The following is a 27,389-nucleotide window of genomic DNA, read 5'->3' on the forward strand; positions in this document are numbered from 1 at the left end:
ACATACCCCAAGGGGTCCTGGACTGCAAATGGGCACAGGCTGGCTGAGGGACGCCACCCCCCCCCCAAGTGCACAAATTTTTGTGCACCGGGCCTCTAGTGTATATATATATATATATATATATATATATATATATATATACACACATATATATGTATGTATGTATTTTAAATTTATCATTGTTGAAACTTATACAGTTGCACCCTTTTTTCCCCACTGACCTCTTTTAGCCCTCCCCTGACCAGGCCTTCACCACACTATTGTCTGTGTCCATGGGTTACGCATATATGCATACAAATTCTTTGGTTAATCTCTTCCCACCCACCCACCCACCCCCACCTTCCCTCTGAGATTTATTAGTATGTTCCATGTTTTCATGTCTCTGAATCTATTTTGTTCATCAGTTTATTTTGTTCTTTAGATTCCACAAATAAGTGAGATCTTGTGATACTTGTCTTTCTCTGAATGGCTTATTTCACTTAGCATAATACTCTCCAGGTCCCTCCATGCTGTTTCAAAGGATAAAAGATCCTTCTTTCTAACAGTTGCATAGTATTCCATGATGTAAATGTACCACAACTTTTTTATCCACTCGTCTACTGATGGGCACTTGGGCTAGCAATCTGTGTTTTTTAATTTAAATAACAAACACTGTTGAGAATGTGAAGAAATTTGACTCTCATATATATAACCCTGGTGGGAAAATAAGGTGTAGTCATTAGGAAAAGCATTTTGGTGGATACTTTAAAAAATAAGAAACTAGAAACACCAATCAGGAATATATTCACCCCTATGTTCATAGCAGCACAATTTACCATAGCTAAGATTTGGAAACAGCCTAAGTGAAATAAGCCAGTCAGAGAAAGATAAATATCACATGATCTCACTCATTTCTGGAATATAATGAACAGCATAAACTGATTTAAAAAAACAACAAAAAACAGATCCAGAGACAGAGAAGCATGGATCAGACCGTCAACCCTCAGAGGGAAGGTAGTAGAGGGTGGGGGTAAGGGGAGAGATCAGACAAAGGACTTGTATGCATGCATATAAGCCTAACCAACGGACACAAACACCAGGTGAGGGCATGAGTGTGGGGGATGGGCCAATGGGGGGATAAGGACCCATATGTAATATCTCAATCAGTAAAAAATAATAAAGAAAACCTTCTCCAAAATAAATAAATAAATAAACGTAGAATTATATATGATTCAGCAATTCTACTGCTCGCTTTACACTGAAAAGAATTAAAAACAAGTACTAAAACAGATATTTGTACACTCAGTTTAATTTGCAGCATTATTCACAGTAGTCAAAAGGTGGAAACTATCCAAGTATCATTAGCCTAGATCAGAGATTTTCAGCAGGTGTGCAGAAAGAATTTTTAAACCATGCAATGCCTGACTGGTCAGGCGCACTGACCTCTTTTCCCTTAGACTGTCAAAGTAAAAAAATGACAACAGCCAGATACAATAGCCATCTGGTGTGAATGAATCAAAATTATCCCTATTTTTTGTCAGATTGGCAAAAAATATATGTTTTGGTGTGCTGTGCAATTTTAGTAATTAGTTTATGTGTGCCATGAGATGAAAAAGGTTGAAAATTGCTGGCCTAGATGCATGGATCAACAAAATGTGGTGTATAGATATAATGCAATATTATTCAGCCATGAAAAGAAATGAACTCCTGATCCATATTCTACCAGATGGATACATCTTGGAAACATTATACTAAGGGAAAGAGGCCAGTCACAAAAAGACCACGCATCATATGACCCTGTTTATGTGAAAATGTCCGGAATAGGCAAATCTATAGAAACAGAAAGTCAATTAATGGTTGCTTAGGGCTGAGGTGACTTGAGGTTGAAAAGTAAAGGGTACAGAGTTTCTTTCTAAGGTGGCAAAGATGTTTCAAAATGGACTGTGGTTGCACTGCTCTGTGAATAGCTAATATACATTGCAATACTAAAATAGCTGACCTTTAAAACAAACATACCCCAAACCTCTCCCTGACTCCATATGTACTTTCTCACAGCCTCCTCCCGGGAGGTGTTTGCCTTTTAACGAATTGTTGATCCCCATTCATTTCACTTCACTGTCACACTGTAAATCAACTCTATATGGCGCAGGAGTCAACACCACACTGTTAAATATTTACTATGGATAACCATTAAAAGTAAGTTCAAGCAGTTGAATTAACAAATTCTGAATGTGTGCCAACAGGCACTAGGCTATAGAAGCAAAAAGGACAAGACTCCCTTTTCTCAAATGAAAACAACAATGCAAAATAAACAGGCAGGACACACACATTTGTGTAAACATTTAAAAGTGATGAGCCAGAAAATACCTGCTTCCTGTTGGATGAACCAAAGGGAAGGGCTGTTCTCAGGAAGTGGTGTGTAAGTTAAGATTCTCGCTACCAAGGATCCAGCCAGAAAAGATAAAAGGAAAGATGACTCCAGCTAGAGGGAAAAGCAGGCGCAATGATGAAAACAGGTGGACACTTCTGAGGAACTGCATGGAGTCCAGGGTGGCTGAGTAATAGTGGACCAGGGAAGAAAGGGACAAGGTGAGGTCCCAGAGCTAATGAGACTGGCCAGGGACAGACTTGCAGGGGTGTGTAAGGCCAGGTGAGAAGTTCCAACTTCCTTCTGCTCAATCCCTTAAGATTCTGTGCACATCTTCCTGTTCCACTTAACCCTCTGTATCCACCCCTTAGCCTGTGCCTGTCCTAAAGAAAATGAGTTTCTGTTCACCTTCCTCTTGGGGGTATAACCAGTGTCTACCCAGAACCTCAACAGAATGAACAGGCCACATATATTGATTCTGTAAGAATGTTAAAATCCTAAATCCAGCAAGAAAATTTGAATAAAGTTTAAGTGGAAGAAAGAGAAATTATTTCTAAGGTTAGTGTACAAATGAAGGCCATGCAAGTTTCATCTGAATTCCTCAGGCCAGTCTCGCTATTTCTACCAGAACTGAAGTTTCCCATATTGAAATCAACTAAACTGAACATCTTCCAAACTTAATTAAACTCATCCCCAGAATTTGAAACATAAAACAGCCAGCAAAGAACAGCTTTTCCTCTGACAACTGCACAGTAATTACTAACAGCTTCTCTAACTCAAGTCTACCCCTAAAGCATTCCAAATCCTTGTGCACAATCGTGGTAGCTCCCTCGACTTCACCACAGAGCTCTTATATACAGAAATAGAAGTGCTATCCTATATAATAAAGGCTAATATGCAATCAACTGAACGGCAGAATGACTGGTCGCTATGATGTGCACTGACCACCAGGGAGCAGACACTCAATGCAGGAGGTGCCCTCTGGTGGTCGGTGAGCTCCCACAGGCAGCCAGAAGCCCTGAGCTGGGCTCACAGCTGGTGAGCACAGCAGCGGTGGCGGGAGTCTCTCCTGCCTCCATGGCAGCACTAAGGATGTCCGAATGCCCACAGGGAGTGGGCCTAAGCTGTCATTCGGACATCCCCCAAGGCCTCCCGGACTGTGAGATGGTGCCCCTCCCCCTGAGTGCATGAATTTCGTGCATCTGGCCTCTAGTTGGATTATAATTCTGATAACTGAAATAGGATGATGTACTCTCTTTGAAATAACATATAATGACAGCACATGCTACATAAATGACTTTTATTGCTACTATACCTTCACATTTGCATGATGGATTTTCTGTTTGTACTACAGGGGATTCTGCTACAGTTCTAATTGTAACATTATTATCCAGAAAGGCACACACTGACTCTAATATAGTTGACACAAAGCTAGCCAAGTAAACCTTTCAGAGTGTCAAACCACACAACTGTGCAAATACCGGTAAAAGCCTGTTCCTTTGGGAGGAAAAGAAAAACACGTGGTTTTTAGCTGGCTTACTGTGGCCTTGAGGCTTCCGCCTGGTCTGTCTGCAGTTTCTCTCCTCCTTCTACTTCCATTGTGCAGTAAACAATTCGATTGGGAGCGACTGACTTCAAACCTTGCACTTCCATTATGACAATCTAAGGGTAAGAAAAATGTTAAATGATACGTCAAGTTGACAGTGTTTAGCTATTGATAGAGACCGCGGCATAAACAACTAGATAGACCAATTGAAAAAATTTTCTCGTAACATAAATGGAATTTTGTCTTCCCAAGAATCCCTCTACTTACTATCCCTCTATTCATGTTAAGGATGGTAAAAAATCATTCTGAGCATCTGAAGAGGTATTGCCTGACAACAATTAAAGTAATAAGGTTAAGTCTCTAAATATAACTCCCAGTGAATCAAGTGAGATTTAAACTCGGATCCTTAAACAATTACAGCAACTCTTTATCCAGTAAAACAAAATTACAAATGGAAAGTCAGTGCATTTGATAAAAGGAATACACACTGAGTTCCACAGAAAGTGTTATAATATGTATTACTGGCAGACACTGTCACCATCAGACCAATTCACTGATGTCAATGTGACAGCATCAGAAATTTTCTATTCTCACTCTTTTCAGATGACATTATGAAAGAATTTTCTAAAGAAAATTAAACTCTTTAATTTTAACTATTATACAAAGTATTTACCAAAGAATTTTCTTTATGGCCATTTTATAACATTATCAAAATAATGAAAAATATAACACCACTAAACATCTTAATACTAACTTGCAAAGGAAAAGGTAGTTCCCACCCATGAACGGCATACACTAGTTTAATGCAGTGCAATGGGAAAGGGTGCAGACACGGATACTACATTTTGGAGCTATAATTCCTGAGGGAAAGGGAAACTATGTTTCAAGTATGTTTTCTATCCTATATAATAAAGAGGTAATATGCAAATTGACAGTCACACCCATGCACAAGATGGCCACCATAAGATGGCCTGCAGGAGAGGGAGGGCAGTTGGGGGTGACCAGGCCAGCAAGGGAGCAGTTAGGCATCAATCAGGCTGGCAGGGGAGTGGTTAGGGGGTGGCCAGGAAGGCAGGCAGGCAAGTGGTTGGGAGAGGGATGTCTGACTGCCGGTTTAGGCCTGATCCCTGTGGGCCTAAACCAGCAGTCGGACATACCCCAAGGGGTCCCAGATTAGAGAGGGTGCAGGGTGGGCTGAGAGACACCACCCCCCTACCCCCGCCCCAGTGCACAAATTTCGTGCACCGGGCCTCTAGTACTTTTATAAAAGGCTGCCAATCTTAGAAGATTCTTGCTGGATGTACACACAAAATACGATTATTTGCCACAGTTTTTTTCCCATCAAACTTGAATAATGAAGTTCCCTAAATTCCCAAATTTTAATTTATAAAATATACTCAATGGCATTTCCATATATACACATTAATTTCCATACTGATCTCATGCTGTATTTGTATATGCAAGATTAATAGCATTAATGCTATACAGCAACCAAAATCTTCACCAAAACAACCTCTATATCACTTATTTGATCACTCAATACATGATTAAAGTCATAACACTTTTCACAGAATTGTGATATGAACCTTAAGACCAAGCTCTCAAAGAAACAAACCATCTTAAAATAACTGTTTTTCCTTTCAGCTCTGCTGTAACAGAAGTGTCATGTTTATAAATACAAATGCATATTGCTTTGTTTTTTCATAAAAATATATGGAAAACCGATCACGAAAAAATAAAGATCAAATTCAGGACCACTTTCCTCCCTCAACCAAGCCTTTTCTCATTTTTTTCACACTGAAATGCATAGCAATATGTGAATAAAAAATAAGGACTTAACTAAAAACTGACTAAGAGAATTAATGGAGAACAGTTATTATCTGTCACAGCTGCTCTAATACTCAAGGAAGTTGGGGTAAAATACTAAATCCTGTTTAAGAAAAATAAAACAAAGAATTATGTATTTTTAATAATCAAATTTACTATGTTAGTAATACTGAAACTCATTAGAATGGAAATAAAATAACCAGAAGCTGAGACAAATGAAATTTATAACCGTATCAATTAATTTACCACCATGACTCTAAAGACTTCTTAATTCAATGATAAAAATTTTGGAGGGTCACTTAAAATGTATGAAATAGGAGAATTGTATCCCACAAGAGAAATCTAGAAATCCTGACGGCCTTGGTTCATAGTGGGGCACGGGACTGCTTGCACTGCATCTCTCTGTGATGTGTTTAACAGCCAAAGTGCGAGAGAGAAGGAAGGAAGCATCTGCTTGACACTATTTCTGTCACCTCTGTTACAATTTGCTGTAAACAGGCTCTCCTAAAACATCCAACTTATGAAACCGCATTCCGCCCCTCAGAACAATACACCCATCTGTGCAAGGGGGTGTTTTATCCTGCAGAATTGCCACTTCCAAAAGATGTCACTTCTGTTATGAATCCATACACATAAATAAAACAATTCTACAGACAGAACTGCCAAAAGGATGAGAAAGAAAGAAAAAAGCCACACACAGCCAGTTTGAATCATTAATGATACAGAAGACAGCCAAGAATTAATTCTATGGACCATTAAATTAACCTAATTTAGGTAACTGTCTCAAAGCAATTCCCAGGAAAACGTGATAATGGAACTACAGAAAATAAAACTGTTCTGTTTCATCTTCTCTTCCCTGATCTCTCTGTGACCAACATAATAAGGATGAAACAGACCACGTTATCCTAGAGGCAAAAGGGAGGGAGGCATATACAAAACATGAAACTAGAAAACACTTCTGAGGAACATGTTGCCAAAGTGTTACGGGGCACTCAGACATGGGTAGGTTGTGAGGAAATGAAGTGGGCAGTATGGTGAACAGGGGATATGTACCTCCAGATACAGAGGAAGTCAGGTCTGCCAGCCTAATCTAATGAAAACACGCTGTGTGAACATCCACTATGTCCATGCCATGTTCCACTTCCCCTTATAACATAACTTCAGAGATGAACGTTTGCTTTCCTGGCTTTACTTGAATATGTAATTTTGATATACCATTCTATGGCTTCCGGTTTTGTGGGTTAGCTTATCTCTTGCTTTATTATTCTCTCTGAAGGCTTCATGGATGAAGAGACCTACAGTACCTTTGTATGGCTAACTGATGCTTTTTGTGCCACCAAAATCCCTAGTTAAATAAATATTTATCAAGTCCAGTGAGTGTCGTAGGCTCTTGCTATATGCTTCAACAAACCAAAAGGAAAAACCACCAAAAATATCTTACCTTCCTGCAACTTACATTCTAAGTAGAAAAAGTCAGGGAATGAAAACACATAACAAATGTCTAAATATGTCAGGTGATAAGAGCTGTGGGAAAGATTAAGCGAGGTAAAGGAACAAGGTGTGGTGGGAGGAGGGAGGAGTGGGCAGCAACTGAAAAATAAAATTGGAAAAGTTTTTCAAATCTGCACGTGTTCCTTAGACTCAGACTTCAGTTCTTAACAAGACGCCTTTCTCCGCTGGACCAACTCCGAGCCCGGGTGATGTGTGAGGCCCTTAACCTGGATGAACTGCTTGCCTTTCAGAGTTTCTTGGGCTAAATCCAGGGTCTGAGGAGGAGGCTGGGAGAATGAGCTGGGATAATTACTCAGGTGAGCTAGGCCTGGGTCACAGGGGGTCCTACAGGTAAGTCCTGTGTAATCTGCTCTTCATGTGGTTTCCATTTATTACGAGACATGTGACTTCTACTTAAAACACTGCGGGCACCAGGGAATAGATCTGTATTGTGCTCTCGTAGGAAATTATCTGCCTCCTATGGACAGAGCAATAAAGAATATCAAAATAATTTTATAGCCCTAGCTGGTTTGGCTCAGTGCATAGAGTGTTGGCCTGTGGACTGAAAGGTTCCGGGTTCGATTCTGGTCAAAGACACATGCCTGGATTTCAGGCTCATCCCCAGTGAGAGCATGCAGGAGGCAGCCGATCAATGATTCGCTCTCAACATTGATGGTTCTATCTCTCTCCCCCTCTCCCTTCCTCTCTGAAATCAATAAAAATATATTAAAAATAATAATAGTTTTACGAATATGCAAGCTTTTTATACCATGCAGAATTGTTTTAACTTGTATTCCCTAAGGCTATTTTGTTGTTGACTGAACAGACCCATGTAACATAATGGCAGTAAAGTTCAGAAAAATAATTCATAGTTTCACTTAAGCACCAATTCACAGCATCTGAGATTTTTAAACAGAGAAAATGTTTTGAACTGTTTTCAGTTCTAAGTGCTTATAGAAGTCATGGTATATTTAGCCATTACAAAAAATAATTGTCTTCACATGTTATTTTTATCATTAATGAATTTAAATATCAAACTCGTAGAAAAAGTTATGCTGTCATTAAATACAAAAACCTATAAAGTGGCGGGGGGGAAGGGTGTTGGCATTTTACATGTTAGTCAGTAGGAAACCTATGGAGGAGTAAGAAGGAAATCCACTTTGTACTTTCAAAGTAAACAACCTTAGGTTAAGAGGCTAAAAAGACTGAGAAGAAATCTAACACGCAGCAAAGCCACTTCTAAGTCATGAAGTAATCCCAGACTGTGTCCTGTGTCAGAAGAAAACGTCTTATTCCTACTCTGAAACGAAATTTAATCTATCAACCAACAAAAATCATTAGCCTGGAAGTTAAGAAAGTGAGAGGCAGCTGTTTTTCCCAAGCGTTAAGTTTATCTTAGAGATGCAGAAGTGGAGAAAAAAACAACAACAAACAGAGATCTGATTTCTGATTTTTTTTTTTTTTTTTTGCTATAAAGTAAGCAAGCTGAGTGTAGGAATATTTCAAAAAAGAAATGTAAAACTGTGCCTTCTAAAACTCCAGGGTATGTTTTTTTTTTGTCACTCAGCAAACTGAAATAGCAGCACTGGAAACCAGAGGGAGGATATAACAATGTAAGCAAGGAGGGAGCTTTAATGTCATGTTTGAGAGAGCTATAAATGTCAGCCTGCTATCACTAGGGTGTATGTGTGTTATATATAATCCATAGACATATATGTGCATTAGTCCATACACAGGGGTCGGCAAAGAAGAAATGTAATTGTGAGGACAGGCGGCTGTAACAGCCAGTCAGTATCAGGATCTGGTTTCCAGGGATTTGCGTGGAAGGAAGAAACGGGTCTTGGAGGACACAGTGTTAAAGGCATAACATTTGTTTCGATTCTTTGTAATGTTGATGGCACCTCTAATGAAACTGGGTGTTCTGGAGCATAAGAGTTCTCTGCTTCTCATCACCTATATGCACCCAACACTGTACAGTACAGCTACTTTAAGTAATTTGATTCTAGACAGGTGATCTCAAAGGGGAAGTAGATTTTTTTTTTTAAAAAAAGGCTAACTGAAAGCCTGAGAGGAATTCCCCAATATTAGAGAATGCAGTTATATGTTTAAATCCAGTGTGCTTTGGTATTTCATTTAACAATAAACCCACACTAGCCTAAGCTGACACAAAGATGACTGGCCTCAAAACGTTTTATATATATTGATTTCAGAGAGGAAGGGAGAGGGAGAGAAATATCAATGATGAGAGAGGATCACTGTCAGCTGCCTCCTGCATGCCCCCAATTGGGGATTAAGCCCACAAGCCCTTGACCAGAATCAAACCTAGGACCCTTCATTCTGCAGGCCGACATTCTACCCACTGAACCAAAACAGCTAGGGCAAAACGTTTAATATTTTTACTAGAGGCCTGATGCATGAAATTCACACAAGGGTAGGCCTTCCTTCCCCCGGCTTCCCTCTGGCACTTGGAACCCGGGCTTCCCTCGCACCCCTGGCTCGTTCAGAAGGTTGTCCAGAAAGACATCCAGTATAATTAGCACATTATGCTTTTACTAGTGTCCCAGTGCACAAAATCGTTCATGGGGGGTGGGTGGGGATGTTCCTCAGCCCAGCCTGTACCCTCTCCAATCTGGGACCCCTCGGGGGATGTCCTTCTTGCAATCCGGGTCCGCTGGCTCCTAACCGTTCACCTGCCTGCCTGCTTGATCGCCCCTAACCACTCTGCCTGCCAGCCTTCTTGCCCCCAACTGCCGGCCACGCCAGCATGCTCGCCTCCAACTGTACCCTCCCGCCCCCACTCCTGGCTTGCTTGACCCCAACTATGTCGTCCCCCGCCGCTGACCTGCTTGCCCCCAACTGCCCCCCCAACCCGCCAGCCTGATCGCCCCTAACTGCCTCTGCCTTGGCCCCACCACCATGGCTTTGTCTAGAACAGCCGTGGGCAAACTACAGCCCACGGGCCGGATCCGGCCCGTTCGGCTGTTCTATCCGGCCCTCGGAGCCGAAAGAGCGGCAGGTTCTCTTGCTCTCCCCTCCACTCCTTCACCAGCAGCAGTGTTAACATGTATTAGTTCACACAAACACTCCATCCATGCTTTTGTTCTGGCCCTCCGGTTCAGTTTAAGAACCCATTGTAGCCCTTGAGTCAAAAAGTTTGCCCACCCCTGGTCTAGAAGGACGCCCGGAGGTCTCCCGGTCTAATTAGCATATTACTCTTTTATTAGTATAGATTATTATAGACTAAGAGGCTCTACTAAGGAGGAGGGTCCCTCAGCCCAGCCTGTGCCCTCTCACAGTCCAGGACCCCTCGGGGATGTCCGGGACCCCTCGCTCGTTACTGCCCACCTGCTCGCTGCTCCTTAGCACTGCCACAGAGGCTGAAGAGGTTCCCGCCACCACCAATGCACTCGCCAGCAGTGAGCCCAGCTTCTGGCTGAGCAGCGCTCCCCCTGTGGGAGCGCACTGACCACCAGGAGGAAGCTCCTGTGTTGAGTGTCTGCCCCCTGGTGGTCAGTGCACATCACAGCGACTGGTCGTTCTGCTATAATGGTCACTTAGGCTTTTATTACATAGACTAGAGGCCCCGTGCATGAAATTCATGCATGCAGGGGGTCCCTCAGCCTGGCCTGTGCCCTCTAGCAGTCTGGGAGCCCTTGGGGGATGTCTGACTGACGGGAGTAGGCCTAAGCTGGCAGTCGGACATCCTTAGCACTGTTGTGGAGGTGGGAGAGGCTCCTGCCACCACCACTGTGCTCGCCAGCCGTGAGACCAGCTTCTGGCTGAGTGGTGCTCCCCCTGTGGGAGCACACTGACCACCAGGGGGCAGCTCCTGTGTTGAGTGTCTGCCCCCTGGTGGTCAGTGCACGTCATAGTGACCGGTTGTTCAGTCCATTTGCATATTACCCTTTTATTATACAGGATTACTTAATCCCAATGGCGCTGCTTTATTGAAAGGACAGTTTACATCAATTTGCATTCACAACCCGAGGGCCTTGCAAGTGAAGAATAACTTAATTTCTTCAATATATACCATACTGTTTAAATTTGAAAGGTTACCACAGAGGTCAGCAAAAACTATCTGCAGCCTCATTTACGCTATCAGAGGCGAGCTTGAGAGAAGGCCACCTACCTCTAAGGTGAACGACAGCACCACGTCAGACTTGGACAGCTGAACCTCGCTCTCATCTCCTATGTCCAAAAACGCAGAATTCTGGGAACGTTTTAATTTCTGTAGTTTAAACTCTGGACCACCTTTCGAAACTGGAAGACTTTCCAAATTGGCCATTAGCAAATTCACGGAGGATCGCAACTCTTCTATATACATATTTTCCATTTCTTTTGTTATGAATTTGGGGAATTTTCTTTCCTTGAAAAAAAATTTTTAAAATAACAATGTTACACAAGTCATATTTCTAGCTGATCATAAAACACATTGGGCATACAGTGACTCTTAGAAATTGCAACACTAGACATAATGCATCTACTTTAGTCTCTAGGCTTTAAAAGCCTCAGGCTCCGGCGAATTTGATTATATCTGAAGGTACATGATATACCCTACTAAAGATCACTATGGTACAAAATGAATAACATTATATACATTTCCCCGTTAACTTTATTTTTCATGAGGCATTTGCTTAAAGGATAAACAAACTCTGAAAATATACATGTAAGAAGTTTTAGGGTACAGATGAATCTTAATTAGCCACTGTTAGCTTTGAAATTCTTGGGATATCTGGCCTGAGAACAATGTTCATTGTGCACTGCTTTGACTTTTAGGAAACAAATTTTTTTAACAATATCTTTCCTTCTTAACACACATGTGCATTGTTTGGAGGTTATGCTTTTTATAAATAAGGATTCAAAGGCAAAAATAAAAGCCAAGGTCAGAATATTAAACAGCAATACATTCATATTTCTAAAATTGCTTAATTTTCAATGTGTCAAGATCCCTTATATCCATAAATTCAGATTTTTAGTAAAGCCTTAGAAAATATTAAGTTTAAAGCAAAGAAACAATTTATGATAAAAGCTCAAGGTAAAAAAATAACAATACCAAAGTTAAAGATTCTATGTTTTCTGAATTACATGAGCATTGCCATTCAATCCTGCTACCTCTGCAATCAGATTTGTTTCTCCCACGCAACTAAAAGCACATTCCAAATGTTGATATTTACGTAAGATATTGAGAGAGATTGCCAAACTGTTCTTAGAGAAGATTATATACATTTATACTCCCACACACAGCAAATGAGGTTTCCTCGCACTCTTAGCTCTGTCTTTAATCTTTGACAACCTGACACTTAGCTCTTCTCTTAAAGGCAGAGGGTATAGAGCTTTAGAATGTCAAGTGCAGTGTAACATAGCCACCACTGTACACAACTGGCTGGGGTGAGAGCAAAGCAGACATCTTTCAGATGATCGCTTAAATTTCCAGAAAGCCAATGCCTTCCCTGTTGTTTCCTGTGGCATCATTCAAAACATAAGCTAAGATCTGCACCTCTGTGTGACTGGACCACATCCAGTGCGCTCAGCAACCGGCAGCAGGCTCGGCCTCACCGGCACCAGCTCGTTCTCACGATGGGAAGAACATCTGGTGTCACTTTTCAACTCAGTCCCAGACTCTCAGGCCACCTGTTCTGCTTTTCCCCCACGTAAATTTCACATGTTTCTCTTACAGTAATTTACACATAATCAATATTAAACTGCATATTTATTACCGCAGAATGATTAAAATTCTACATGCATAATTAACCTCCCCAAGGAAGATTAAGTATCCTCTCAACATTCCTCTACAGTTTTTTTAAAAATATATTTTATTGATTTTTTACAGAGAGGAAGGGAGAGGGATAGAGAGCCAGAAACATCGATGAGAAAGAAACACCGATCAGCTGCCTCCTGCACACTCCCCACTGGGCATGTGCCCGCAACCAAGGTACATGCCCTTGACCGGAATCAAACCTGGGACCCTTCAGTCCGTGGTCCGACGCTCCATCCACTGAGCCAAACCGGTTAAGCTCCTCTATAGTTTTAAGCAACATTCCAAAATAGCAAGTTTGCCTCCACAGTAAAAAAAACATATATATATATATATATATATATATATATATATATATATATATGTACACAGTTACAGAATACCTTGATTACTTTGGGAAAAAAAAATAATGCTTTGGGATGGTTTTTCTGTACACATACCAGAAAAAAAAAAAAAGCAAAATAAGCCATAATAACTGAATTTTACATTTGCGAACCAATTTTATTAGCTGTCATAAAAAGCATCCAAAGCTCAGAAACAGGGCAAAAAGCTGAGGGGACAGTTCCTTTCAATGTCATGTGTGGGAAAAGGCCATCCAAGGATCATCTGAGGAAACATGCTTACTTCAACTTTCTGTTTACTATTGATTAAAGCTCCCAGACAGTGAAGTTACATGTTACCTAATAGACATTTCTCTGAAACACATGCAGATAATCTGTGTCTGGTGAGCAGAATAATCCAATGGTTATAATTTAAATCCTAGTTGGAAATTAATCCCTTTTATATCTCTATTAATCTTATTTTACCTTTGCCCCAAACACCCAGTTTTCAAACACCCTCCAGTTTAGACTAGTTTTTTTTTAAATTTCTTTTTATTGATTAAGGTGTTACATATGTGTCCTTGTCCCCCCATTATGGACTAGTTTTAACATCTAACTAGTTTGCTCATTAATTATGCATCGAATGAAATCTTCATTTTACGTTCATTTTATATTTGTATACGAGTCATAATTGTGCCTTTTAAAAATTATACTTTAGCAAAGCAAAAGGCAAATATATCACAAGTTTGAAAGTTTGTATGTTCCATTTTTATTTTTCAAATATTTGGGATTTTATTTTATGGCAAATAGCATTGGCACATGAAAAAAAAATCTATTCTTTTTTTTTTATTGACACTATTACAGATGTCCTCCATTCCCTTCCCCAAGCACTTGCCCACCTCCACCCAGCCCCCACCAACGTGTCCCCTGGTCTTCACTACATCATTGTCTGTGTTCATATATATTTCCCCCCTCCCTTTGGATACTCTCTATTCTTATTTACCTCTAATTAAAAACACTTCATTCACTATCATGTTTCAATGAGAAGACTGTTAGGAATCACCAAACTTAAATATTTTGTCAGCACTTTCAAACTTTTAAGAAAATTGACTATACTAGAATATTTTTCTCTTTGAAAAAAAGTGACAACTCTGTTTAAATGCTTTTAGGTTTACTGATAGTACTTCATAAACCTTATTTAACTTGCTTGTGTTACCTATTTCTTGGAAACAGACCAATTATACGTCAGACAAGTATACATGTTAAATGCGATCTTTTAAATTAAAACAGCATCGGAAATAGGGTTACTCTCTGCTTTAACTCTGAATCACCAAGTGTCGGCTATGTGTTCCATTCTAGGCCCTTAGGATGCAACCACAAAAAAGATACTGATTTTAAAAAAATCCTCTGTACTATGGAGCCTAAATTTTACTGTGAGGAGACATATATCATAAATAAGGAGATCATTTCAAAAGGTAGAAAGTGATCGGTGGGAGAAAAAGCCCAGATGGCGACTTGGAGTGTAAAGGTGTTGTAAATAGGGTGGCCAGGGAAAGACTCAATGAGGAGATGACCTTTAAGCATAAAAGCAGATGAAGGAGTAAGATAATTTTATATGTCAACTCGGCTACACTATGGTGCCGCTGTATGGTCAAACACTAGTCTAGATGATGCTGTGATGATAATTTTTAGATATGATAAGCATTTACAATAAGTAGACTTTGAGTAAACCTGATTGCCCTCCCATATCTGAGTAGGCCTCATGGAATCAGAACACCTTAAGAGCAAAGCAGCAATTCTGCCTCAATACTGTAATATCAAAACTTACCTGAGTTTCTTGCCTGTTGGCCTGCCCTGCAGATTTTGAATTCAAGACTACAATATCGGCTCTTCCTTGAATTTCAAGCCTACTACATTGCCCTATAGGTTTTGGACTTGCCAGCCCTACAACCATATGATCCAATTCCTATACATCAAATCAATCAGTTAATATTTCTCTCAACATATATATTTATACAGATATATAGACACACATATCCCTATGCATATATGTATATATATTATGTGTGTGTATATATGTATATATGTATATATATATATATATAGCTGTACATGAAATTATATTATGTCTATACGTATATCTATTATGCATATATATCTATGTCCAGAGATAATCAATAGGAGATCATATATCTATATTGGTTCTGTTTCTCTGGAGATCTCTGTTTAATTCTGGGAGAAAACCACTGCAGGAAGGGAAAGTAACCAGACCAAAGACCCTATGGCAGGAAGACCAAGAAGGCTGACACAGCTGGGGTGGACTGAGCAAAAGTGAGAGCTTGAAGGATGACAAGGTCAGAGAAGGAATTCACAGGCCACTGTAGGAACTTATTATTTTATTCTTGGTGACATGGGGAGAGGTCTTTGTGCAGAGAATCACGGGCTGTCTGGTTGAAGTAGAAACTAGGAGCCTAGCCAAAGGACAGAATGGTGGTTCAGGTGAGACACAATGGTAACTGGACCAGAGTGCCAGGTGGAAAACAGGGCTAACTGCTAAGTCCCGGAAACATTTTGAACACAGGTGCAAACAGAGTTCCTAATAAATTTGGCATGAGGTATGAGAAAAAGAAAGGAGTCAAAGATGATCCCAAGTTTTTGGATTGAGTAACTGGAAATATAGCACTTCCAATGACTCGCCTACTCTGACCTCTTGCCTGAAAATTGTAACCACCCTTCCTCTCTGTTGTATTTTCCAAATTATCAAATGATCACCTTCCACAATTCAGTTATATAGCACCGGGGTTCTCCCAAATAAAATTTAAGCTCCACTGTGGCATGGCAGAAATATTTTTGTCTGATTTTATCCCAGGACAACTACATTTGTCTAGATCAGCGGTTCTCAATCTGTGGGTCGTGACCCCTGATGGTCACAGGGTCGCCTAAGACCATCGGAAAACACATATATAATTACATATTGTTTTTGTGATTAATCACTATGCTTTAATTGTGTTCAATTTGTAACAATGAAATTGGGGGTCACCACAACATGAGGAACTGTATTAAAGGGTCGCAGCATTAGGAAGGTTGAGAACCACTGGTCTAGATGCATCCCAAGCACTTAAAACAGAGCCTGGCTATTTTAATATGTATTCACAAATATTTCGGCTCCAAAATTCAGGCTCCAAAAGGTTAAAGAACGTGTCTAATGTTATATATCTAGGAACTAATGACGGATTTGACCACAGGTTTTTCTGGTCCTGTCCACATTTCTTCTCCTACTTCCTAATTATACCTTGGCTGAAATATTAAAATCAATATTTCTATCTCTTGAAACAGAAATTTCTGCCCTGTGGTTCTATTATAGCGTGTTGTTGAGCAGTGTGGTAGAAGATGTGACTGGTTGTGAACTACTAACTATTAATACACACTTCCGGATTTATCAGACTGAAGAGTCAGCCGGGTCTCAGGGAGAGGGGCCAGGCTCTGGAGTCAAAAGACAAGGGTTTGAGGCCTGCCTCCACCACTTACTTGTTATAGAATCTGGGTGAACTCAATCATCTTGCCTAAGCCTCGATCTCCTTGTCTATAAAATAAATTCATTATATCATCCATCTACCTTTGTGGGTGAATAGAATTAGTGTAGAGATATAATCCAACAAGGTCAGCAAGTTGTAATTAGCCTTATAAATATTTTATAAAGATGGCTTAAATTTGATGACACTGAAGGAGAAAACAATTAAACATGCTCTATGTCAATAGTCTATTCAACAGAAAGTATCTTATTTTTTTAAGAATCCTTCCATATTTCTTTTTATTAAATATTTTTATGTTTTTATTGATTTAGAGGGAGAGAGAGATAGAAACATCAGTAATAAGACAGAACCATCACTCAGCTGCCTCCTACAAGCCTTCTACTGGGGATTGAGCCCGCAACCCAGGCGTATGCCCTGACCAAGAATTGAACCATGATCTCCTGGTTCATGGGTCGACACTCAACCACTGAGCCACACTGACTGGGCTAAAAGGCATCTTATTTTTGTGTTTTGGGTTTTTTTTTCCCCATCTGATCCCATTGGCTTCACTTCCTTCTCCACATTTCCTACTTAATCACATTGCTGATAAAACCATCAGGGTCCCCTCAAATAAAAGTCTCAGAGTGTGCATCACAGGCCCTCCTCCTCTGACTCAGTCCAGAGGTTATTAACACACATCCCCCTCTGCAAACAGAAACAAGAGAGCCTATCAAAGGCCTCCCTTCTGTTCTATAAACCCTCTAGAAAATTATCTAAACTTTATCCTAATGTGTCAGCTATTCAGCAAGGCCATTGTGTTTTTACTTAGCAGAAGGGAAAGGGGGGGGGGGCGCGGGGACTTATTCTCAGAATAATCAACAGCATTATAACCACAAGTCTATTGGGAGGGACTAAAATTTTTGCGCCACTGAAGTAAATTAATGTAGCCATTTACTAAAGAATAATTTAGACAATGAAATCCCAATCTCTCTAACACGTCTCCAACACTGAAAAAGAAACTCATGGCTTTTGTTCAAAATCTTTTTCTGTTCATAGAAACAGTGATTGCACAAGTAAAATAACTACAATATTATACTGAACACACTCTGCCAGACTCTGTACTAGAAACTTCAAATGATATTTTTCACCCACTCAATCATTCAATCAAATATTGGTTGACAACTACTGTGTGCCAAACACTGTGCTGGACACTTTGAGATATATAATTTCACAGAAGGGAGATTTTTCTCCCCGATTATGTTATGCTCAGTGCAATATTAAAATTCATGTAAATCTTGCAGTTTGAGAAATTCAGGCATTGTTTTAAGAATAATTTGCAAAAGTTATCATTGAATTTAAACATTTCACATATACACTGGATATGTAAAATAGAGAATATGTTCCATTTAGATCATATACATTCAGATATTTTGGCTTAAGAAGTATGTGCGTCAAGGAAAAAAAGCGATAAAATTACGCTGGCTTTATCTATACAAAACTCTTTCAGCTCACAGAAGTCTAGGTAAAGAAAGAAGTATTGTACAGTATGTCCAAGTTAATAATTTACCTTTGCCATCTTCTCTGCCAACTGCAACCGGCCATCAAGTTCCCTCCTGATCTGGGCTGCTTGTTCATCTGCATTATCCAACTTAAAAAAAACACACACAGAAATTATACATATGTGATTGCTTAATTACAGTGACCTGCAGATTACAGTAAAAACGAAATGACTTGAAATCTTTTAAAATAAATTTTCTCAGCTACCTATTCAAAGAGAACAGTGAAGACTATTTAATTAGGTTAGCGGTCCAATTAAATTTCTTGGGCGCTTCTCACTGTGTTTTGGTTCACAATAAAAGTTAATAAATCTCTCAGGTTAATAGCTCAGTTTACCAAAAAAACTAATTATAACAATTCTTCACCTAAACTGTACACAACTCTAAACCAAGAAGTCCTCATTTCCTTCAGGTTATTTTAAATTGTCATGAAGTTCATTCAGCTCACTTCTCTGTCTTCATGAAGGTCAGTCCTAAATGGCTCCAGATAGATACATCTCATGTTTTGTTCTTTGAAATTCCCAGAATGCATTTCTGGACTGTGAGATACTGAGTCATATTTCATTTCTTTGTTCTTTTAAAAAACAGTCCCTTCATTTTTATAGCAAGTCTGTATTAGTGCCAAACTATAGAAGTACTATTTGACTGAAATAATTTTCTACCATTCAAGTCTTTATATATGCCTCATTCCAGTACCAACAAACTCACACTGCCAAGACAGCCTCCCATTCTTTCACAGACTGGCACCACATTAGAATTTCAGTCTTGTTCTAAATTGGACTGAAAGCAAGAAAAGAATGCTATCATCGTTTTTAAGATATCTGCCACTTACGTGAAAAATTACTTTCACTTCTCCACTGAAATAATCTTGAACTTTTTCTATAACTTCAACTTTCCTCATGATTCCTTTTCCCCCAATTACTCATTCAATCCTCCTTTATTAATCCACTATAAAACCTGTTAAACTGACCTGAGTCATGCACAATATGGGAAGCACTGGGGGCTAGAGATGTGAACCAGGTAGATGTTTCTCTGAACTCATTCCTTCCCCTCTCCCATGCCTATCATTAAGAGGCCTGCACACACAATACAACCATGTCTTAGTAAAGATCCATCTAAAGATTGAATTAGTACTGAGTACATTAAACACCCAGGAGAATGCAGATTTGCCGAAGCCAATTCCAGCACGACAGCAGGGCTGCATCTGGGAATGGCTGATGGCATTTCCCCAAACCTGAATAGGATACATTAAATTGATTGTTTTCTGCCAGACAGCTCAGGGCATCTTAATCTACAAGTTATTGCCTCCTACTGGCCAAACACCTGAACAGCCTTAGGCTAATTCCCCCATTCTGACAATGGACTCTGTGCAGAAACCTGACCCTTTGAGGTGTATATCTCTGCCTTGCCTCAGGACAAATTCTGTTAATAAAAAGCATGGGGTCCTAGCCCTAACCGGTTAGGCTCAGTGGATAGAGCATCAGCCTGCGGACTGAAGGGTCCCGGGTTCGATTCCAGTCAAGGGCATGTACCTTGGTTGCGGCCACATCCCCAGTGGAGAGTGTGCAGGAGGCAGCTGATAGATGTTTCTCTCTCACCGATGTTTCTAACTCTCTATCCCTCTCCCTTCCTCTCTGTAAAAAAATCAATAAAATATATATATTTTTTAAAAAAAGCATGGGGTTCTGAGATGAGGAGATCTTAGTTTCCTTTAACTAGGCTCCTCTGGCCCCCAAATGCCTTTCAAAATTATGCTTCGTCTCTGGACTCCTATTTAATCTACGCACAGCCTTCCCCAGATTTCCTGAACCCTTCTTAATGCTGGAACAAGAACCCTGGCAAGATTAATTTGTCCATTTGCTAAAGAATTAAAAAATGACAATGTTACCTTTTGAAACTCGCCTTAACAAGAAAGAGATAAGAAGGAGCAAGCCAGGTCAACAGGATAGTGGTGTTTTACATGGAAAGCAAAGAAAAGGGAAGATGTTCCAGTAAGAGTCACCAAATCTGGAGTTGAGACTCACTAGACAATGGTTTGGGAAATGAAATACTTAGGGATTGGGGAAGGGGGACTTGGGAGATGGGTATGGAGAGAGAGGAAGAGCTACTTCATGAGCTCATCTTCACGGCCAGGGAGTATGGAGTTGGTTCCTACATCAATGAGAAGTCATTATAAGGTTTTACCTCTTTTGTAGAAAGATATCATAAAAAAGAAAAGGAAATGAATTGCATGGAGCTGAAAATTGGGTCAGCTGTCATACAACTTTTCAGCAGTGAAACACCGAGAGGGGGGATCAGATCACCAAGCGAAGAAATAATAAAGTGATGCTTACATTCCACCCCCCAAAAAAGGTTTTGAGCAGGTGAAGGACATGATCAGGTCTGAACTTTGGAAAGAAGAGATCACTCTGTCTCCAGCACAAACATGAAGTATATTTGTTTATTTAAAAGAAGATCTGGGGTTACCTTTCTAAAAAAATATGTTCCCAAGTTGATTTTAAATATCAAATCCATTTTAAAACAAGGTTAAAAATAGGCAAGATTTTCGTAAACTAAATCCTTATTGCAAAGGAGTTTCTCTGTCATCTCAAAAACAAACACACTTATAAATTAAACTTTATCGTAAGTCTGTATGTATATGAAAAACATAGTATATATAAGATTCAATATTATCCATGGTCTCAAGCTATCCACTGGGGGGTCTCAGAACATATCCCCTGCAGGTAAGGGGACTACTGTAATGTTGAGCCATGTAAATAGCATGCCTACATACCCAGTTGTTCAAACCTTGGTGTCATCATTGAACTCTTTCCCTCACAGCCCACATCCAACCCAATCTAGTCATGTAGAGTAAAACCTAGAGTCACATAGTTGAGGCAGACCAGAAGTTAGGTACTGTGAGTCCTTGACCAAGATTCTTTCTACTTTAGTATGGTGAAGCGTTTCCCTAGCTACTTCAAGCACATCTCATTTTTGCAAGTACAGTTGTACATATTGTCATGGTGAAAATATTGTTTTCCTTTTTAACCCTCCAGAGAACTTGGTTTTGCATACCACTCCCCCAAAAATGAGAGAAGGAAGAAGGAAGAAGAGAAGCCTGAATGGATGGTTTGTAGATGTGAGGCATTAGACTTTAAAATGGTGGTGACACACCTGTCTCTAGTGCCAGATTTGGGCTGAGATAAAGAAAATGGGGATATGGAGTTTGTGGTAGGAGCCAGGGTCAAGTCCTCACTCCACAAAGACTTCACCTTAACTCCACTTTCTTTTACTTTAAATTTCTGATTTCAACAGTTTATGTGATGATAGATTACCTACCTCACAGATGGCCTTTCTTGGCACAGGATAGCTTCCAAGTCTTTGAAAGAGGGTCATTCAACCCTGACAATAACAGATGCCCAAATGTATCTTTATTCTCTGCAATGCCTCTAGTATCTATTACATGGAGCCTTCTACAACTTGTAAAAATATTTCACTGGTTTGACAAATATTTAGTACGGAAGACAGAGTTGTATTTTCCTCCTGTTCATTACACAAGGATTACTGTTTCCACACTCAGACTTCTCTAGGCTAGGGAGTTTTAAATCTGGACCTTTGGGAGTCTATGAACCTATTCAAGTTGTTGTGAAAATCTGGTAGAGCTATGTGTTTCTTTCCCCTTGGGGAACTGTTTAAATTTCATAGCTTACCAAAGATTCTCAAACGGGTGGTTAACTCAAAAGAGTCAGAAAGTCATGTTCTAGGAGAAACTTCTGTATAGAAGCTTCTGTTTGTTCTAAAAGAGTCTGCAATGGCTTTCAAACATAAGATATGGAAAACGGCCACCTCAGACCTACACATCATCAACACTACCCTTACAGAGATTTGTTAAATTCTTTGAAAAGGGGCAATAAGACCTAGGCTCTTAACAATGTTGACTTGAATGGTCCATGACTACTTTATTAACTTTGCTTTTTTTCTCCACTGTACAGCAAGCAGTATTACGAAGTCTTCAGCAGCTACAAAAAGTGTGTCCTTCCAGAAGCTCACACTTTATACAGAAAACAGTAAAACTGTACGTAAAACAATATAATTGATACAAGAAAGTCACTGGTCAAGTATTGTGGGAATTCAGTGATGGAAGAGATGTTTTTCCTGGCTAACAATAACAGGATGAATTTGTGAACACTGAAGTATTAAAAATGGAGTTTGAGGGGTAGAGAAAACGTTGACCTGATGCAGCAGTCTATTAAGCTTGACATACAAATCTCAAACCCTGGGCTCTCCATGCCCCACGCCTCTCATGTTCCATGGAAACAGCTCTAAGAGAGGTCTCAGAGATGTCCAGCAAATCTCTCTTTGCAGAAGTCCTGGGAAGGACCAAAAGCGTGTGTTGGTGGTCAACTATCTGACAGTTAAGAACATTTTAAACACACCACAAAAATAGCTTTACTGAGTTTAGCCCAACTGCTCCATTTTATAACTTGTGATATCATTCTTGCAGTGCTTAAAAAATATAAATATCAAATACTTGGATAAATTAAATCTCATATTTTAAACAAAAAAGATCTTTTAAGAAGTGCTTTTCACACCCTGTTGAACATCATTACCCTCTCTGATTAATCTATTTTCTAGAATCAGGATAACTGTTTTTATATTAATATTGTCAATCACTAGACAGAGGGACTATTGGCTATGTTTTTCCATACTGATGCCTTTGTAACGCTGTGTCAATGTGCCCTTCTTCCACCCATGAACAAAATCAATTCGATTTTTCTCTGTGACCCCACTCTAATTATGTTATATTGTGTTATTAGTGTAATATTCATTTTTATGCTTTATTATTAAAAATACAAAGTAGACTAGGATTTGCACTGTCATGGAAATTTAGTGTTTTCTCTAAGATAAATTCATATGCTGGTCCACTGTATTTAAATTAGCTGTAAATCTGGAGAGTTACAAATAATCCATCATGAACAATAACCAACACAAATCTAATAGTGATTCCAAAAGAACACTCTACCCAACATTTTACCATATAATTTTCTAGTTGCCCTGTGTTTGATTTATTTTGACAGTACCATATGTATGGGTTTTTCAACATAACCTTAAAACACTGACCAAAGCTTTAAGTATTAGCAAATTATTTTATCAATACACCTGTTAATTCTCCACTATCACTTGAATCACAAATTATATATATCATAAAGATAGAGCAAAACTCTACCCTACTGACTCTGATTATTACTGTTGTTTCCTGTGCTAGCCCCTTCACTCTCTCAGCCCACAAGCACACACATTGGTCTTAGCTTGTTCTAGATGTCAGAGTGTCTGCAGTCATTTCTCAATACAATGTCATAAGGGCCTCTCTCCTTAGTTCCATCCCTCCACCTCCAATTGAAGGCAAAGAATTTCCTTCAGGCACCCCACAATAACCTCAAAGTAAAACTGAACTTATCTCCTTTACTATCCACTCTTCAACCTGACTCCATTTCTACATGATTCTGACTACCCATAATCAGGCTATAATCTCAGAGGGAGGGAGGAAGGAAGGGAAGGGAGGAGAAAAAAAGAACAGGGAGTAAATGATGAGAACAAATAAATATGAATGAGAGAGATGATACCCAAACACCCTAAGCCTAGTATTCAGGTCCTCCCATGTTTTTTACCAATCTAACTTTCTAACTTCTTAGATAATTCCATAATTTATAAAATTAGCTGTTTCATTATTTACCAAACATGTTACACTTTCTGATCATATATCCATCTATATCTATATCTACATAATTTCATCATTTTTTTATTTTTCAGTTACAGTTGACATACAATATTATATTAGTTTCAGGTGTACACCTCAGTGATTGGACATTATAAAACTTAAGTGATCATCCCAAAAAATATCATACACATCTGATACCATACATAGTTATTAGAATATTGACTATATTTCCTTTGCTATTCTGTAGCTATTCTGTAACAACCAATTTGTATTTCTTAATCCCTTTACCTTTTCCACCCATACCCCCAAAACCCCTCCCATCCAGCAACTGTCAAGATTATCTCTGTATCTATTAGTCTGTTTCTGTTCTGCTGGTTCACTTATTTTGATTTTTTAGATTCAATTGTTAATAGATATGTATTTGCTAGTATTACCATTTGATTGTTTATATTTTTTATTTTTCCCTCTTCTTATCATTAAAGAAGACCCTTTAACATTATATTTAATACTGGTTTGGTGGTGATGAACTCCTTTAGCTTTTTCTTGTCTGGGGAGCTCTTTATCTGACCCTTAATTCTAAATGATAACTTTGCTGGGTAGAGTAATCTTGGTTGTAGGTCCTTGCTTTTTATCACTTGGAATATGAATATGTCTTGCAATCCCTTTTGGCCTGCGAAGTTTATGTTGAATATGTTTTCAAATTCTTGCTCATTCTCTTCTCTTTCTGGCACCCTCATGATGTGAATGTTGGTAGGCTTGAAGTTGTCCCAGAGGATCCTTACACTGTCTTCTTCATATTTTTTGTTTGTTTTTTGTCTTTTTGCTGTTCGAATTTGGGTGTTTTTTCCTTCCTGATATCCCAAATAGTTGATTTGACTCTGAGCATCCTCTATTCTACCACTGATTCCCTATAAATTATTCTTTATTTCAGCTAGTGTATCCTTCATTTCCAACTGGTCATTTTTTTATGTTGTTGATGACTAACTTCCATGAGTATCCTTAAAACCATTGTTTTGAACTTCGTATCTGGTAGTTTTCTTACTTCTATTTCATTTAATTCTTTTTCTGGAAATTTCTCCCTATCTTTCATTTGCAATATGTTTCTTTTTCTCCACATTCTGCCATCTTTTCTGTTTTTCTTTCTGTGGATTAAGTAGAGCTACTATGTCTCCAAGACTTGGTAGAGTGGCCTTGTGTAGTAGGTGTCCTGTAGGGCCCAGTGGTTCAGCCTCCCCAAACACCTGAGCTAAGCACTCCAGGCACTGCCCTGTCTGGGCTTTGTGCACTATCCTGTTATAGTTGAGCCTTGATTAATGATTGCATCACTGGGAGGGATTGACCTCCAGGCCAATCGGCTGTGAGAAGCAACTGCAACTACAGTGGAAGAGCTGCTGTGCAGGAGTCAACCTTATGGAGCAGCACTTGCTTCAGTGGAGCTTTGATGCTCACCGAGTCTGCCCCTTGAGGGTATCACTCATGGAGGTGGTAGGAGTGTAATCTGGTGTGAGCCAAAGCTGACCACAAGGTGCACTGGTTTTGTGGCCTCCAGGAAGTGCAAAGTCAGCCATGCCTGTGCACTGCCTGGGGCCTCCCAGCACAAACTACAGAGCAATCTGCAGATGGCTGCTACTTGCATTGGACGTGGAGGTGCCCAGGAAAGGCCAAGCTGTGAACCAAGGATGGCTGCTGCTGGTGCTGGGCTTGGGCCCACTTATCAGGCAGTACGGGGCACCCTATGGCCAGCTGCTGCTTGTTTGAGAGATTTTAGGAAAGTCTGAAGCATGAGGCAAGAGAGGTCAGCTATATGGAAAAGCCACTGGAAATGGTTTGGACTTGCTGGTTAGGTGGGGTGGGGTCTCAGGGAATCACCAGGGCAGGACAAACAGTATGGGCCAGGTTGATGGAAACACAGATATGCCGCCTGCCTGTCAGCTCTGTGGTGGGGAGGGCTCAGCAAAGAAGCAATGGCTTCTGCTAGCACTTCTGTCTTGGAAAAAGCTGTCTTCCCCAGCTCTTGCCCTGATGCCAGACAATTTAGTTCCTCCCTGCATGTCCCTGGTTCATTTCAAGCTGCTGCCCCAATACTGTAGCTCAGAGGGAGCGAGTCTGAGTAAGTCTATGCATGAACCCTTTGAGAATTGCCTGGGACCCCAGAAATCTCAGCATCACTCATCCACAATCCCTACTGGTTTTTACAATCTGGAGATATGGAGACTTCTCTGCACTGGAATCCTGGGCTGAAGGGTCTGGTATGGGGCTGGGACCCCTTGCTCCTCCTGGAGGGACCTTAGCAGCCAAGATATCCCTGATAAAAAAAATGCCACATGTGGGTGTGGGACCAGCCTATTTTGTGCCTCTGCCCCTCCTACTAGTCTCAATGTGGCTTCTTTTTTAATTCCCTAGTTGCAGGACTTCCATTCAGCCAGAGTTCACACAGTTCTGAAGGATGGTTGTTCTGTAGTTTAGTTGTATTTTTTTATGTGGTGTAGGGTGGAGGCAAGTACCACGTTTAACTACACCACCATCTTGACCAGAAGCCTCCCAATCATATATTTTGCTTGTGTTTCTCCTGCCTGGGACTCTCTTCTTACATACCTTCATTTCCCAGATCAATCTCCAAATCTTCTGAGAAGACTAATTAACCAATCATGTAGTAACAAAGCAGGTACTATCTGATAACATATCTTTCATAGTTTTTTTGTTGTTGTTGAACTCTGATACTTAGGACTGTACCTCAAACTGCAATGCATGCCCTCTATTAGTACACCCTACTCTAATAAAATCCATCTCCAATGGTGGGACTCATATAACTAGACTCAATTTTAATACAAATCCTAAGAATAATTCCTGTATTTAAAAGGTCCTTAGATCCTAAGGACTTCCATGCTGACCCATCTTCCATAAGGCAATCTCCTTTAAAAACAAAAACAAAAAACCCTTCCTCCCTTTTTCTTGATCACTGAGAATTAGCCAAAAATCACCAGGTAACTAAAACTTGTTTTGTAATTTCATACAATGAAAAGAACATAAGGAAATGAAGTCATTCCTCTATTTAGAAGAGCACATTGACTATATGATGTTATGTATGAACCAGGTAGCATTCTGTCTGCTGGAGGAAAAGTTTTCAGAGAACTCCTTTACCGTATATCTACCTTCTAAATTATGTAATAGAAACCTAACTCAGAAATAGCAGTTTTGCCATGGATTCTCATTGAGTCTTAAAAATGCATTTCCCAAACCACACTTTCTTTTGAATACTTAAAAGCAGGGAAAAGATAAATGAGTTAATTAGATATAAAATTACCCTATGTGAACTGAACTAAACTATATTAAATAA

The 27,389-nt window shown here is 39.8% G+C and overlaps 1 protein-coding gene across 3 annotated transcripts in view; it reads right to left on the reverse strand.

The window, feature by feature from the left end:
- Positions 1-27,389, reverse strand: part of CADPS2 (calcium dependent secretion activator 2) — a 480,839-nt gene that overhangs the window by 286,773 nt on the left and 166,677 nt on the right. For all 3 annotated transcript variants that reach the window (XM_081101756.1, XM_081101755.1, XM_081101754.1), the window contains exons 4-6: positions 18,366-18,446; positions 11,341-11,577; positions 3,888-4,009 (exon numbers count right to left, since the gene is read on the reverse strand). In XM_081101756.1, the coding sequence (XP_080957882.1) occupies positions 3,888-4,009; positions 11,341-11,577; positions 18,366-18,446 (440 nt within the window). The remainder of the gene's footprint in view (positions 1-3,887; positions 4,010-11,340; positions 11,578-18,365; positions 18,447-27,389) is intronic.

Source organism: Myotis nattereri (assembly GCF_964212035.1).
Source record: "Myotis nattereri genome assembly, chromosome: 11".
NCBI lineage: Eukaryota > Metazoa > Chordata > Mammalia > Chiroptera > Vespertilionidae > Myotis > Myotis nattereri.